General features: G+C 49.3%; 1 protein-coding gene across 1 annotated transcript in view; it reads right to left on the bottom strand.

The window, feature by feature from the left end:
- Window positions 1-541: 541 nt before the first annotated feature.
- The window catches only part of Cct4 (chaperonin containing TCP1 subunit 4), a 34,032-nt gene continuing 21,045 nt past the window's right edge, over window positions 542-13,528 (bottom strand). Inside the window, exons 5-9 of the mRNA XM_077694918.1 lie at window positions 8,993-9,257; window positions 8,210-8,345; window positions 6,682-7,157; window positions 5,447-5,681; window positions 542-817 (exon numbers count right to left, since the gene is read on the bottom strand). Of these exons, the coding sequence (XP_077551044.1) occupies window positions 686-817; window positions 5,447-5,681; window positions 6,682-7,157; window positions 8,210-8,345; window positions 8,993-9,257 (1,244 nt within the window). The 3' untranslated portion in view covers window positions 542-685. The remainder of the gene's footprint in view (window positions 818-5,446; window positions 5,682-6,681; window positions 7,158-8,209; window positions 8,346-8,992; window positions 9,258-13,528) is intronic.

Here is a 13,528-nt window from a genome sequence, read left to right as displayed (position 1 = left end):
CGTATTCAGGCAGCAGAAATCACCCACGAACCCACACCACAGATATTAGGGGACACATGCAACTACACACTGGCAGGTAGGCCTAGCACCTGACTGACACCACACTCGCACGTGGAAACGCACGCGATAGTGGTGCAGGTGAAATTCGCCAAATTAGAGCATTTCGCCAGCTGATTTTTCAGAAGGGAAAGAAACCTTGACTCACCAGCACAGCGAATTCGTTACATCCAGGTTTAACGTCCCTACTCCTTCGTTGCATAGAGGTCTTTAGCACATGGGCATCAATGAAGGTGGAAATGGGGAATTGCTTCGTTGAAGCTAGGAATTCGTTACATCCAGGTTTAACTTTATTGTGGTCTTGCGCACTAAAGCTACACTTCCACAATGGAGGGCTCAGACTTAGTTTTGACAACCTGGGGATCGTTGATTTGAGCTGAAATGTTGACACCACGGCCAGAAATTGAATTCACATCCGTGCTATGTTCCTTACCCCACTGCCCTTGGTCGAGGCACAGATAGACACACACACAGACAGAGCAGCTAAGTCCGAAAGCATGTTTATTTCCGGCTTGGCGCCGCCGAGGAGAGAGGCCCAGCCACAACCACGGGGTGTTTTTTCCTCCTCCATCCACGCAGAGGAGGGAGGTGGGAGGAGAGATTGAGAGAGAGAGAGAGAGAGAGGCGGTCAGCGCACAGTCTGGACGATGTCGTCGATCTTGAGGATGCTGCGCACGGTCTCGGCAGCCAGGGTGATGGCGCTCGTCGACACCAGCAGGGGCTGCACCACGTTCTCCTCGAGGATGTTGGTCACGGAGCCCTGGGACACGAAACGCCGGCAGAGGGCCCCGTTAACCCGGAGAGCTCGTCCCCAAGGCACGCAGTGAACCAACTGGCAATAAAAGACTGATAGTGGAAGGAGTAGCCAGGTGGCAGAAGTCTCAGCGCATTACTCAGTAAGTGAGCATGAAGAGACTGCTCCTCAATTCCCTCCTCTTAAGGGGGGCAGCACACTGCTCTTAAGGGGGGACGCGGCTTTCAACTTCAGAAAAATGACCAAAACATCGTTTTTTTGAAATCCACATATTCGGCTTCTATGTTTCCTATTCTGTGCGTCTGCAAAGTTTTTACGCTGAAAAGCGTCGCAAAGTGGCATAAAAAAATACTTTTGTCAGGCGCGGTGACAAACTATCAGCGCAAAAGGGCGAAAAAACGGCGATTTTCGGAGCGCTGTATCTCCGCAACGGTGCCATCGGGCGCGGCCATTTTGATATCGTTAGATCGGCCGAGCGTTCATCTTTCCGGTTCCCCGCGTCTCTTTTATCTTCGTTCATTCACAAACGCACGAACAGCAGAAAAGAAATGACGCACAAACGAAGCTAGAAATAGATGCTCAAGCGCTATTCGTCCTCCGGTCGGGCCGCGCCAAGAGGGCCCTCCTGATTGGGTGTCGCGGCGCAATGCAAGATGGCGGCCGCCAGAACTGCGTAGCGTGCGGTTTGAGTTCATTTTCGGTGCTTCGCTCGGCCAAGTTTCTATTCAATCGGTGGTATTCAGCACGGACGTTATCGCAATAGGAATGCCTGAGATCACGAGCCAGATTACGGGAAGTTGTGTGGCTCGAAAGGCGGAGGTCATCGAACGCTTCGTGGGGCGCGTGACTCTGCCGGCGCCAGACCCCGGAGGGTGACGCGGTGTGCGCGCTTGCGATAGCGGTTCGTGAAGTGAACTTTTAGTCGAATTTGCGATGTTTACACGCTTAGTTATTGCTGTGATTTGATTGTGGGCTCGCTAGCCTTGGGAAAGAAACAGTCGACGCGTCAAACGCTGCGGCGCGCACGGCATAGCCGACGCGCATTGCAGCATCACATGTCTACGCAACCGGTTACAATTGAACGCCAGTAGTTGTAATTAATGCCTGCGACGTTAGATTTAATCTTAAAAGCGACCTGACAAGCCATATCAGGGATAATCAAAGTACGATATGTCGCGGTAAGCGTGCGCTGCAATGCGCGCGAGCCAAATCGCCTTTCTTGCGCAACGTTTCCCGTGCGCTTCTAATAATCATGCAAACAGGTTTGATTTAGGAATATAGGAATAAAAATATGTTCTCTGCGTTAAAAATTTACCTTACTGTCGCAGTATTTAAGTGATTTTTGTAGGGAAATGATTGGCACCAATGCATATAATCATGGCTTAGGGCATACTGACTGTGCTGCGAGAAATGTTGGATGCTGTCAAAAGTAGTAAAAAAAAACCCCCTTCCATCAAAGTTGGAGTTATGCACAGTATTATACCAAGCTTCAAAGTAGTTCGTTTGCACCCGTATGGTATGCAAACTTTTGGCAATGAACACCTATGAGTACTGAATTGCTGCGCCAGGCAAAGTAATAAAACATAAAAGAAGCCAGAAATTTTCAAATTTAAGTAAAAAAAAACGCTTCACTTGTTGCCATGGCGACAACACTGCAAAGGGAAGTTGTCCAGTGCGATACTGCCAACCAACTAACCTACTTTGCATCGAAAGCCCATTGAAAGCCATCTCCCCCTCCGTTTTGTCTGCTAACTGGGCTATGTACTGTTCACAGAGGAGCTGAAAATGATGTTTTGTGGAAAGAGAAAGGCTGTAAAAGGCACTCCAATTTCAAGGCAAGGCCTTCCAGAAGCCCCATGTTCAGAAGGACATGAAAGGCTACAACAGTGACAACTTTTGATAAGTGAAACCTATGTTGCAACTTCGGAAGCCGTTTTCTCAAAACAGTTTTTTTTGCCACCTGTGACGCTTGTACCAGGGATTTCTTTGTGACCGCTGGGGCTATTTTGATTCCGTTTCTTGCATTACATTCCTCGATGAACAGTTCAGGTCGTGACACTCTTGGTTTTCCTGATTAATTTTTTGTGGTTTTTTAATTCAAATAGTCATTCGCAGTCGACACGCCTTTTGCTCATTAACCTCTAAAAAAATGAAAACTAAAAAACATTGTGTTGTAAAAAAAAATTCTAAAACTGTCACGACCTCGTCCGTTCATTTGGGAATGCAAAGCACTCCGAACAAGTTTTCTATCATGTTTTATAAGTTGCTCAAGCTCGGTACAAGCGGAACAGAAAGAAAATTTAATAAATGAAAAAGTTATCAAAATATTACATTGAAATTTTGATGGTGTTATAACAGAAGCATTTCCAGTTGCTGTGCCAATTTTCATCAAAATCCACACAGAAATAAAAAAGTTGATTTTGAAAGCCACGTCCCCCCTTAAAACAACTTTTAATTTTCAAATGATCTTTAGCAAACCTGCAAATCTTGCTGCTTTTTTCCTCCTGATTTCAAACACGCCACTTTTTTTTTCAGTTGGTCAATTAGTTCCCAAGGTAATTAGAGACAATGAGCCATTTTTGGTCAAACAATAGACAAAACAGTGCTGGTCATAAAACTGTAATGTTTATATTTCCAAATACTGCGAACCCTGGTGGATGCAAAAAGAGAATCGGCTTCAATTTTGAGGCACCGTTTGGAACTAATATTACACCTCATTACACTTTGGTGGCACCAGTGACAAGGAACCATTTCGAGGGCCCATTTCAAACACCAAAGTTTAAGGAGCTGTAATATTAATTCCAAGCGATGCATCAAAAAACCACTTCATATTGCACTCACCACAGTTCGTAGTACCTGAAAATATAAAGATTACAGTTTTATGACCAGCCCTGTTTTGTCTATAGTTCAACCAAAAATGGCCAATTATCTCTAATTATCTGACCAACTGGAAAAATAATGCCTTATTTGAAATCAGTGCAAAAAAAGCAGCAAGGCTGACAAGTTTCACAATTTACTTGAAAACTAGAAAGTTTTAAAACCATGTCCCCCCTGAAAACATCCGAGGGGCCAGCTGAACCACCACTTCCTTTTCTGCATCAAAGGACGACGTGCCTCCCCTCGCTAGACACAATCAGCAAAGCTTCAAAATGTGGAGATTGTATGCATTCATTAAACCATGCTCCCCCTCGAAAAGTAACTACGGTGCGCCACATGAAACCCCTGTCGTGTGTCGCCAAGTTTTCAATTCCAAACAATTCCTGCAAAAGGGGAACTGATAATTTCATTACAGTTTCCTACAAAATTTAGCAATCACAACGTCTGCAGGCACAACTTGGTCCACGCAAAGTACAACTTGGCATGCGACAGTGTGGGAATCGGCCCTGCCACACGCATCAGGTATGCCGCAAGTAAGATCACCGCAGAGACTCATATGTGTCCTAAGGCGTTCAATGGGCAGGTACTCATCATGTGCGTGCGGCAGGGCCCCCTAAGACCTGTCTGATCAACGGCCTCACTCAACACCAACTGGATATTCTAAAAGCCTCACTGTGCAGCCCCAGACATTTCCCAACAACAGATTCGTTAACGTCCGATGTACCACAGGGCTGTGTTCTTGCACCTCTCTTATTCGTAATTCTTATCAATGACTTGCCCCCTCTACTTTTTGTGAATAATTCTATATTTTTCGTGAAATAAACTCCCAGGAAGAGCATCTTGCTCTCATTAGAGCCCTTGAAACAGTAACAATATGGTGCTTCAATTGGCTAAGGTCGCTTAAAAAAAAAAACACCACCCATGACAATACCGAGAAACGGAGTGATTAGATTTTCATACACTGTATAATACCCATCACTACTTCGAGAAAGCAAATCAGAAGTACCTGCGCTTCACTATACCCAATGACCATAGATTTCTCGAGAACCCCACATGGACGATAATGCCACAAAATGAGGAAGAGTAGCATGCCTATAATTCACGGAGCAGTGCTGGCACAACGAAAGCCAAGTTGTATTCAATACAACTTGGACAAGTTGTATTCAATAAAGATCCACACGCATGAGCACTGATTACAAACAGACTTTGAGCACCCATTCCTCCCATCAACAATGAGGGAATGGAACAGCCTGCAAACCATGATTACTCAGCGCAATTTTGATTGCAAACAAACGTTTCTCTTGAAGAATGCACACGTCCTGAACTCCAATATACCGTGAGTGATGCAATCCCCGTGAGAATCAAATGTGTTTCAACTGTGCGGTCTGACATTTCCTGTTCTCTAATGATTCGCTCGTACTATGCTTGTATCAGTCTCTATGTGCCAAGTCTTGTCACTACAGTAAAACCCCGTTACAAGAGACGCTCAAGGGAGCCAAAAAATGTGTCTCTTGTAGGCAATGTCGCTAACATGGCGAACTTGGAAAACCAACCAAAACGCCTTTATTCGAATGTCTCTTGTAACCAAGTGTCTCTTGTAACGAGGCTTTGCTGTACTCTGAAAGCAACCATGTCCCGCCGGTGTAAACAGATGCATACTTTACAAGCACTCCTTTCGGGTCGCTCCCTCGTGCCCTTCCCGTACGAAAACATCGCAAAGGGATCGACAGATCGCCCCCTCAACACCCGATCTCCCACCTTGCGGACGTTGATGCCCGCGTCGCGCTCCCCCTGGGCGTGCCGGTTGCGCAGTTCCGTCACCGTGGCGATGGGGTGCAGGCCGGCATTCTCGGCCAGGGTGTAGGGCACCACCTCCAGGGCCTCCGCAAAGGCCTTGACGCAGTGGGCCTCCAGGCCCCGCAGGGTGCGCGCACGCTCGCCCAGCCGCAGCGACAGCTCCATCTCGGGGGCGCCTCCGCCCGCGATCAGGGCCCTGTCGGTTGCGCAAGGGGGGAAGGCGATGACAGTCACAGCTTCAGAAGGAGAGAGAGACAGATGGCTCTTCATTGAAACACTAACCGTCCCAGCAGAGGTGTACAAAAAGCTTGTTTAACCCTGTCAAGCTGTAAACCAATCCCTCGTTAGAATCCTGGCAAACGAAATGCCCAACCCTCAAACAACCACAAGGCAGCCCTTGTTCTTCCGCTAAGCTTAACCCAGGCACAAATGCCCCGCGTTTGGGTTTCAGCATGTGCTATGACATGTCCTGCATTTGCTCTTCGGCAGAGCGGACCAAGCGTGGCCTACCCACAGCGCAGAGTGAGCTAACCTCCCTTTCCCTTCTCCAGAGGAAGGGAGCGCCTTTGATTGGCTGGGAGTATGGCGTGATCTGGTGTGCCACTTGTGGGAGTGGCCCCCAGCTGCGAGTGAGGAGTGTTGTGGTGTACGGCACCGACAACGACGCGAGTCAGCCAATACAAGCTTTACTGGAAAATGCAGAATTTTGACAGCCTTTACAACCACCTACAAGATTCTCTGTAGAGGACTGAGGATGTAACAAAAAAGGGCCTAGAAGAAGGTGGGCAGGAAGGGAAAAAAAAAGGCGAGGACTTGATAGGTGATGACAGACTATTTTGAAGTTGCTCACAGAATTCCCAATTTTAAAATGCAGCCCATGTCCTCCTCCAAAAAGCAAAACCATCTTCTCACAGCCTGGCACTGCTTTGGGGGGCAAGTCCATGGTTTTAGAACAAGCTTCAGGGTTAGCAGCCCTTGTTCTAGACGCTCAATGCCCTAGAATGTGCAGTCTTGGTGCCATGTAGGCTACACATTCTGACAAAGCACATTTGCTGGGCGAATCAAAGGGCCCTCTTGTAATACTGTGGCATTCCATTCCCTAAGTAGTCGGTCTGACTCTTTGATGATTCTTTGCTACGAGAAACCCCAGTAAGAGCAAAGGAGAGAGAGAAAGAGAGAGAGGGACCGGCACTCGCCTGCGCTTGACGAGGCAGCGGACGACGCAGAGGGCGTCGTGCAGCGACCGCTCGGCCTCCTCCAGCACCAGCTTGTTGGAGCCGCGCACCAGCAGGCTCACCGTGCGGCTTCCCCCGGCCACCCCGGTGACGCGCACGTACTTGCAGCCCGCGGCGGCCACCTCCTCGACCAGCTCGGCCGTGCCCAGGGCCTCGGGGGCGAAGTGGTCCAGGGAGGCGATGGGGCGGCAGCCGAGGGCGCGGCACACGAAGGGCACGTCCTCGCGCTCCACGTCGCGCACCACCAGCACCTTCATCTTGGCCAGGAAGTGTAGGGCCAGGTCGGAGAGGGCGTCCCGCAGGATAGACTTCTGCACCAGCAGCACGTTGCAGCCGGTCTTCTTGATCTGCTTGACGATGTTCAGGATGTAGGCGCGCTCCTCCCGCAGCACCCGGTCCATGGCCTGGTAGTCGCCCACGATCACCTGGTGGTCCATCTGGCAGGGGAGGGAGGTGGAGGAGGGAAAGGCTGTGTGCCATCTTGCCTGCTACCTCTAAAGAGTGTCGTCCCAAAGACTACTTTTACTTGTGGCTAGAGAGTTTTGAAGTGCTGTAATGACACCTTCACCGCTTTCCATGCGGCACCAAAACCCCCCTGCGTATATTCATTTCATAACATACACCAGCAACTGTGATAGGCACCTTGTGTACCACCACTATCATCATAAACTGGCGATAACTAATACTGCTCGTGCATTCAGGAGCATTACCAACGAATTATTTTGTTTTTGCTCTCTTCACATTTTTACGTGATGACCAGCTTGAGAAATTGCAATTTCGACGCCTCAAAGTATAAAGCTCAAAACAAGTACTGACGATGATTGCATTCAGACACTCAGGAAACAATGCCCGAAGGAACCAACCTCGATGCTCCAGTGGCAGCCACAACTGTTGTATTTATTTAAATGTAAGGTGAGGTTTTCCCCCCGAAATATGTAGTCTCAGACATAGCCCGCCTTATATCAGAAGCTCAGTATATATATATATGGAGATTTTATTTGTACTCTTTAAACTGCACCCTCGCCTTATAATTGAATAAATACAGTACCAACAACCGTGCGCACATCGACTACAATGTTGATGTCAACGTTGCTACGGAATTTGTTCCATGACGGGCCGAATCACTCCGCTGGAGGGCTCTCCATATGCTTCTTGTACAAGGAGCTCCTCATTGTGAGCGAGCACTGTGCCACCACAATTGCACTCGCGCAAACACAAACTTTGAAACTGGATTCTCATTTTTTTTTAAACGCCTGAAACCTTTCCCACTTCCTCTGTAAATGCTACATAGAGCATCCCATATAAAAGAAGCTTTGTACACGTATCCTTCACGATACGTAGAACGCCACTATCTATTTGAAATTGCTATATCCTACAGCAGGAATTGTGAAAGTGCAAGGTCGCGTCCCCCCGCATCTCAGAGCTCTCGATGTGGCCGACAGCACACCCCTGCTGCCTCCCGTATCTTTGCAGTTGAAAAGGCACTCACGTCCGTCTTGGGCGGGGAGATGCAGAACTGGATGAGTCCGATCTTGGCCTTCTCCACCCGGTGGGGGCCCCCCTGGCCGGCCACCCTCTGGGTGAACACCAGCCCGTCCACCAGCTCCGTGTCCTCCACCGTGCCCCTGCAACGTGCATTCGTGTCGGGCCGCCACCACCGAAGGCGCAAGCAACGTACGCGGCTGGCTTTTGCAACACCGTGAAACTGAACGCACAGCGCAGGTCAAAAACGAAACACCACCATGCAGAAACTTCCGTCGTGCACTCTTTTCTAACAACCAGAAGTTGTCGCGTTACTACAATGTCTGAAGACCGAATATCCAAAAACCTTACTCCCATGTTTGATACTACGACTAGTGAAGGAAATGCAATGTGGTCCAGTGCAAGCAGGAATGCGCTACTTCATTCGCTGTGTACCGTTGCACTACAACAGCAGCAGCAGTAACTCGTAGGCATTGCAACCCATAAGCATGCAGCAGTCTAAACCTAATGCCTCGCTTTGTGGCACCACGATGCTTGCAGCCTGACGTACATACGAGCACTGCTTGCAGTGGGGACTGACGTTTGATACTGAATGTGTGACATGTGGCCTAATGCTTCAAGAGTAGCCCCGACACTACGTATCCATTATGTTGGGTCCCATGATGTGCCAAGCAACCCCATACCCACCGTATATGTACTTCGACCGGTGGGTCTTGGTTTCGCGAAGTAACATCGTGTCGACCCATGCCCGTAATTAAGTGGAAAGCGCGGGAGTGCCGCCAGCACTCACCCGAGCATGCGGATGACCTTGATGTCGCGCAGGTCCACGTTGGTGTCCCGGGCGGGGTCGACCACCCGCAGCACCGCGTCCACCGCCATGGGGGCCAGCAGGGAGGCGTGCTGGGAGACCACCTTGGAGTTGAGGGCCGTGGTGGCGCTCTTGAGCAGGGACTCCCGATCGGCCAGGTCCAGCGGGTGCGACATGCCCGCCAGGATCTCCACCGACAGGGCCGCCGCCGACTGGAACGCCTCCGAGATGGTCGTCGGATGGATGCCTGTGAAAGAGGGGGGGCAGATTTCTAACCACGGCCTGCCTCCTCGATCCAGCTCTACCTTTCCTCAGAGTTAAAGCACACTTCTAGAAGGAGGCTCTAAAATGCGAGGACAAAATGACGCACTTACTTGGCCATAAGGCGAGTTTTTTCCCCCAAAATCCGTAGTACCAAAGTCATACCCCACCTTATACTCCGCATAAATATCTTTGTGCACAGATTGTTCATGAATACTTGGTGCCTGCTTTGCTGAAAGGCAATGAATTTAACTGCCTTCTTTTGTATCTGTAGCCTTATATTGGTAGGAATATACTTATTTTCTCTTCTGGCTCTCCAAAGGGCACCCTCACCTTATAATCTAATAAATACGGTAACCATGTGCATAAATGCGAGGGGGCATCATCCGTACTCGATTAAAATAGCTGAAGCTGCTGTGCCCCTGAACCCCCGCAGCCACTTCAAGTTCACCCTGCCTTTTAATGAACGCTTTTCAACTGGTGCCAACAGAGGTCCTGTCAAAATGCAGATCTGCAGGGAGCGAGTCTCCCCTACCACAGTGCACCATTCAACTACCTGTAGGCCTCTGTCTTCACGCAGGCCTGTTCCGCTCTCTGACAATGTGATCACATTCACTGCACTGCAAGAGTAAAAATTCATATGCGTGTCTCCGCAAGGGCTGCCCAAAAATGCAACAACAGAAAAATATTTCATGGCAAATCAAACACTAGGTGTGTTAGAGCCCAGCCAGTTTAACTCTAGCTCTACCAATAGACAGAAACACCAAGGCATACACTGAACCTGCTGCTGGACCAGTAAAGACGTCGACCGCATTAACTCTTTCGGGACCGCTCCATAGGCCATCGATCACATATGATCGATGGTTTCGCGAGCCTGCAGAATACAAATTTTCGCTCGATGGAACACCTAGCGACATCTAGAAGATAGTTTGAAAACTGGAGTTTTCTCTTTTGTGAAGTTTCTTTTTTTATCACCAGGCGGCAACGCATCAGATATTTTATTTTGACGGGCAGTGGTTCCTAATGTAAACAAACATGGCGTCATACTCGCGCGAGCGCGATAAGAAATCCTCCTCGTCTCGTCTCGCATATCTTCACCTTCTACTATGGATTTTAACGATGAGAGTGGCAGTGAAGAGTCGGAATGCGGCTTTAGAGATCGGATTTCAGCTCGAGTGAGGATTCGGGTGTCGATCAGCCTGGAACATCAAATCGCGCTCAAAGGTGGGTGTTGGTTTCGGTTTCAAATGGATTTGGAGTAGGTATGTGCACTCAAAATATGTTCTGGCTGGTTTATATTTGTTCGCTAGGCTGTTAACAGGGGTGAGACAGCCCAAACGAATTTGGGAGCAGTTTTCGGAGCAGCAAAATTTCGATTTTGGAGCAGAAGAATCTTGATTTGGAGCAGTTAGGGACATTTAATACATCGTCTTTTGAGCTTAAAAACTCATTATTTCAGCAATTTGCAGGGTCAAGTGCACATTTCAATCAGTTTTGAATACACAGAACCCTTAAACAGCCTTACCTGAAAGAGTTTTTAAGAGTATCACAAAGTACTAACTGCACTACCTTTTTCCTAACTGGTGATATTGTGTTGGGCCTGCACGCAACACCGACAACAAAACTGCCGTTAACATTAGAGAGTTTTAGCAGTCTGTCTGTTCTGTTGGTTACTTTGTTACCGGGTTTACCGGTCCGGTCTGCGCCTGCGCGCGCGGAAGGGCGAGGAGGCGCGGGCAACTAATCCCCCTACGGCTACGAATGCTCAAGTGCCCAGACGAGTCCCGGTGAGCACGGTAACTACGTACACGACGGAACAGACGGACTGCTAAACCTCTTGTCAAATTTAAGGGCTCCGCAATTGTGGCGTTTTTTTTTTGCTGTTTTAATGCTAAAATTACTATTTTTGTAATCCTAGGCTGTATTGTACGAACGACTGTAGTCACGGCAACAGTTGAGCAGCTTCAAGCTAACGGTCGCATAGCCCAACCAGCCTACCCGTTTCAGTCCCCGGGGTGCAGGTTCACCCTATGGTCATTTGAGTAGCGTTAATGTCTAGCCACCTATATTTTGGCATTAAATTTCACTTTGCATACATCAAGTGTTATAGTCGCGTTCTATGGCAACCGTGTAGTCCTGCAGCTATTGGGCACTGCTTGAACAGGTCGCGGCGCCGCAGCACAGCCCGCAACTTTCGTGTCGACTGTTCCATTCCCGAGGCTGGCGATTGCGCTTCGAAGCACAGCAACACCTCAGCATTTTACAACAGCACAACAAGCCAAAAAAATTCACTTCACGAACCCGATTATAGACGCGCGCACCGCGTTTCGCACTCAAGGACACGCCGAAGTCGTAGGCCCCACATTTCAATGAACTTTTTTTCGAGCCGCCCAACTTCCCGTAATCTGGCACCAATCTCAAACCATATCCTTGCGTTCACGTCACTGTTCAGAGCCGCAACAGATAGAATGAATAGACTGGAACTCAGCTGATAGCGTAAAATAAACCAGCGAACCAGAACAGGCGGCGGCCATGTTTGTTGCCACAGCGATGCCTAATCGAGAAGGCCGTTTCAGCAAACCCGGACGGAAAGCGAATCGAGTTTTAGAAGCTATCGCTTGCTTCGTTTCAGTCTTTCTATTTCAGGGTGTCTAGCAAATTGCCTAATTCAATTTCCCTGACTTTTCCATGTTTTCCATGACCATTTTAAACGAAATTCCCTGACCAATACAACAGGCGCCATTATGTGTGAATGGTACGTGAAGCATATAAAAAGCATATACAAAACACATTAACTTCAGCTTGTTGAGTTTGAGGTTTGCTTGCCTTCTGTTACGGCTTCAGAGAGTTTATTTCGTCTTGCCAGATAGAAGCTTCAAGTGCGCTTCAGCGAGCACATTTTGCTTTTTTTTTTATTATCCTGGCTCGACATGCAACGTGACCCGCATGGTGAGTCTTTTTTTTTTTTTTTTTTTGCACGCGATTCGCGCGCGTCGGCGTTGCGCGTGCGATTTTTTTACGCCCGCGTCGACGATTCGCGCGAGCGCAGCTTCTGCCTCGATCAGAAAATGACGCGCGTCGCGGGAGGCAGTGGGAGGAGCCATCGCCTCCTGTATAGGAGGCGATGGAGGAGCCTGCCGACTTGCGCCAATGGAGAGCCGCACGCCTCATGGCGGCAGTTTCGAAGCTCTCGATATGTTTAGGCTTACCACCTCGGTAGGTATTGCATGGGCGCTTTCACTAGCGGCGCGGATGATGTTTTATAGTACCGTTTTCGCCCACATTATAGACTCCTTTACCTCACAAGCAACTTCGTGCGTGCCTTGTGTGGCATTTTAGACAGCGCTTAGAAGCGGTCGCTCGAGCTCCCGTCACCAGTTCGCGGTCGAAGCCGCCGCCATGTTTCCGCTGCCGGCAGCACCGCGCGCAGCGTGCAGGCGGTGCCGCCGCAGCGTCAGAGTGTCTGTGACATGCGCGGCGCATTTTCGCGAGCAGAAAACGCCCCACGCGGTTCACGCTAAACCATGTCATGTTCCTTTTTGATTAGGTAATTCTGGCTCCTAATGTCAAAAGAAGTTCTATCAAGATTAGCTACAAAAAAGCGCTGACTTTTAAAATTCGCTAAAAAAAAAAAGCGCGTTGTGCGTGCGAATTGGGCACCACCTACATCGACCCTCTGCGCAAGTGCAACCAGCAAGCTAAGCCAGCTGCAAGCTGTGTGAGCCGCACGGCGAGTTTCTGCACGCGATTCGTGCGCGGTATTTTCACGGCCGCGTCGACGATTTCGTGCCTGCGGTGGCTCCTTTCCTGCACAAGCAAGTGCGTTTGTGCCTTGAGTAGCATTTTAGAGAGCCGTTAGAAGCAGTCGTTGGAGCTACCGCACTACTCCGCGGCCGGTGCAGCCGCCATGTTGCCGGCGCCTGCCGCTCGGCACGCACCGTGCAGGTGGTTTTCGCGGCGGTGTCAGCGCGCCCCGTGCGCGGCGCGTTTTTTGCTTGCAGAAGAACCAGAAAACGTTTCATGCGGTTCACGCTTTCATCGCGCGCGAACGTGTTGCGTTCGGTAACTTCTTGGGGGCCCCCAACACTGGTTTCTCCTATTCTGAAACTGTCGGCAGGCCCCGAAGTGGTTTTCCCTGACTGGTACTACTTGATTGAAAAATTCCCTGACAATTTCCTGACTTTTCCCGGTGGCGCAAAATTCCCTGACTTTTCCCGGTTTTCCCGGTCGCTAGACACCCTGTATTTGTGCCATTTC

This window comes from Haemaphysalis longicornis, unplaced genomic scaffold (assembly GCF_048455015.1).
Source record: "Haemaphysalis longicornis isolate Haplotype H1 unplaced genomic scaffold, Haemaphysalis longicornis Haplotype H1 scaffold_13, whole genome shotgun sequence".
Lineage (NCBI taxonomy): Eukaryota > Metazoa > Arthropoda > Arachnida > Ixodida > Ixodidae > Haemaphysalis > Haemaphysalis longicornis.
Note: the sequence above shows the minus strand (reverse complement) of the source record. Positions and strands in the feature narration are given on the sequence as shown.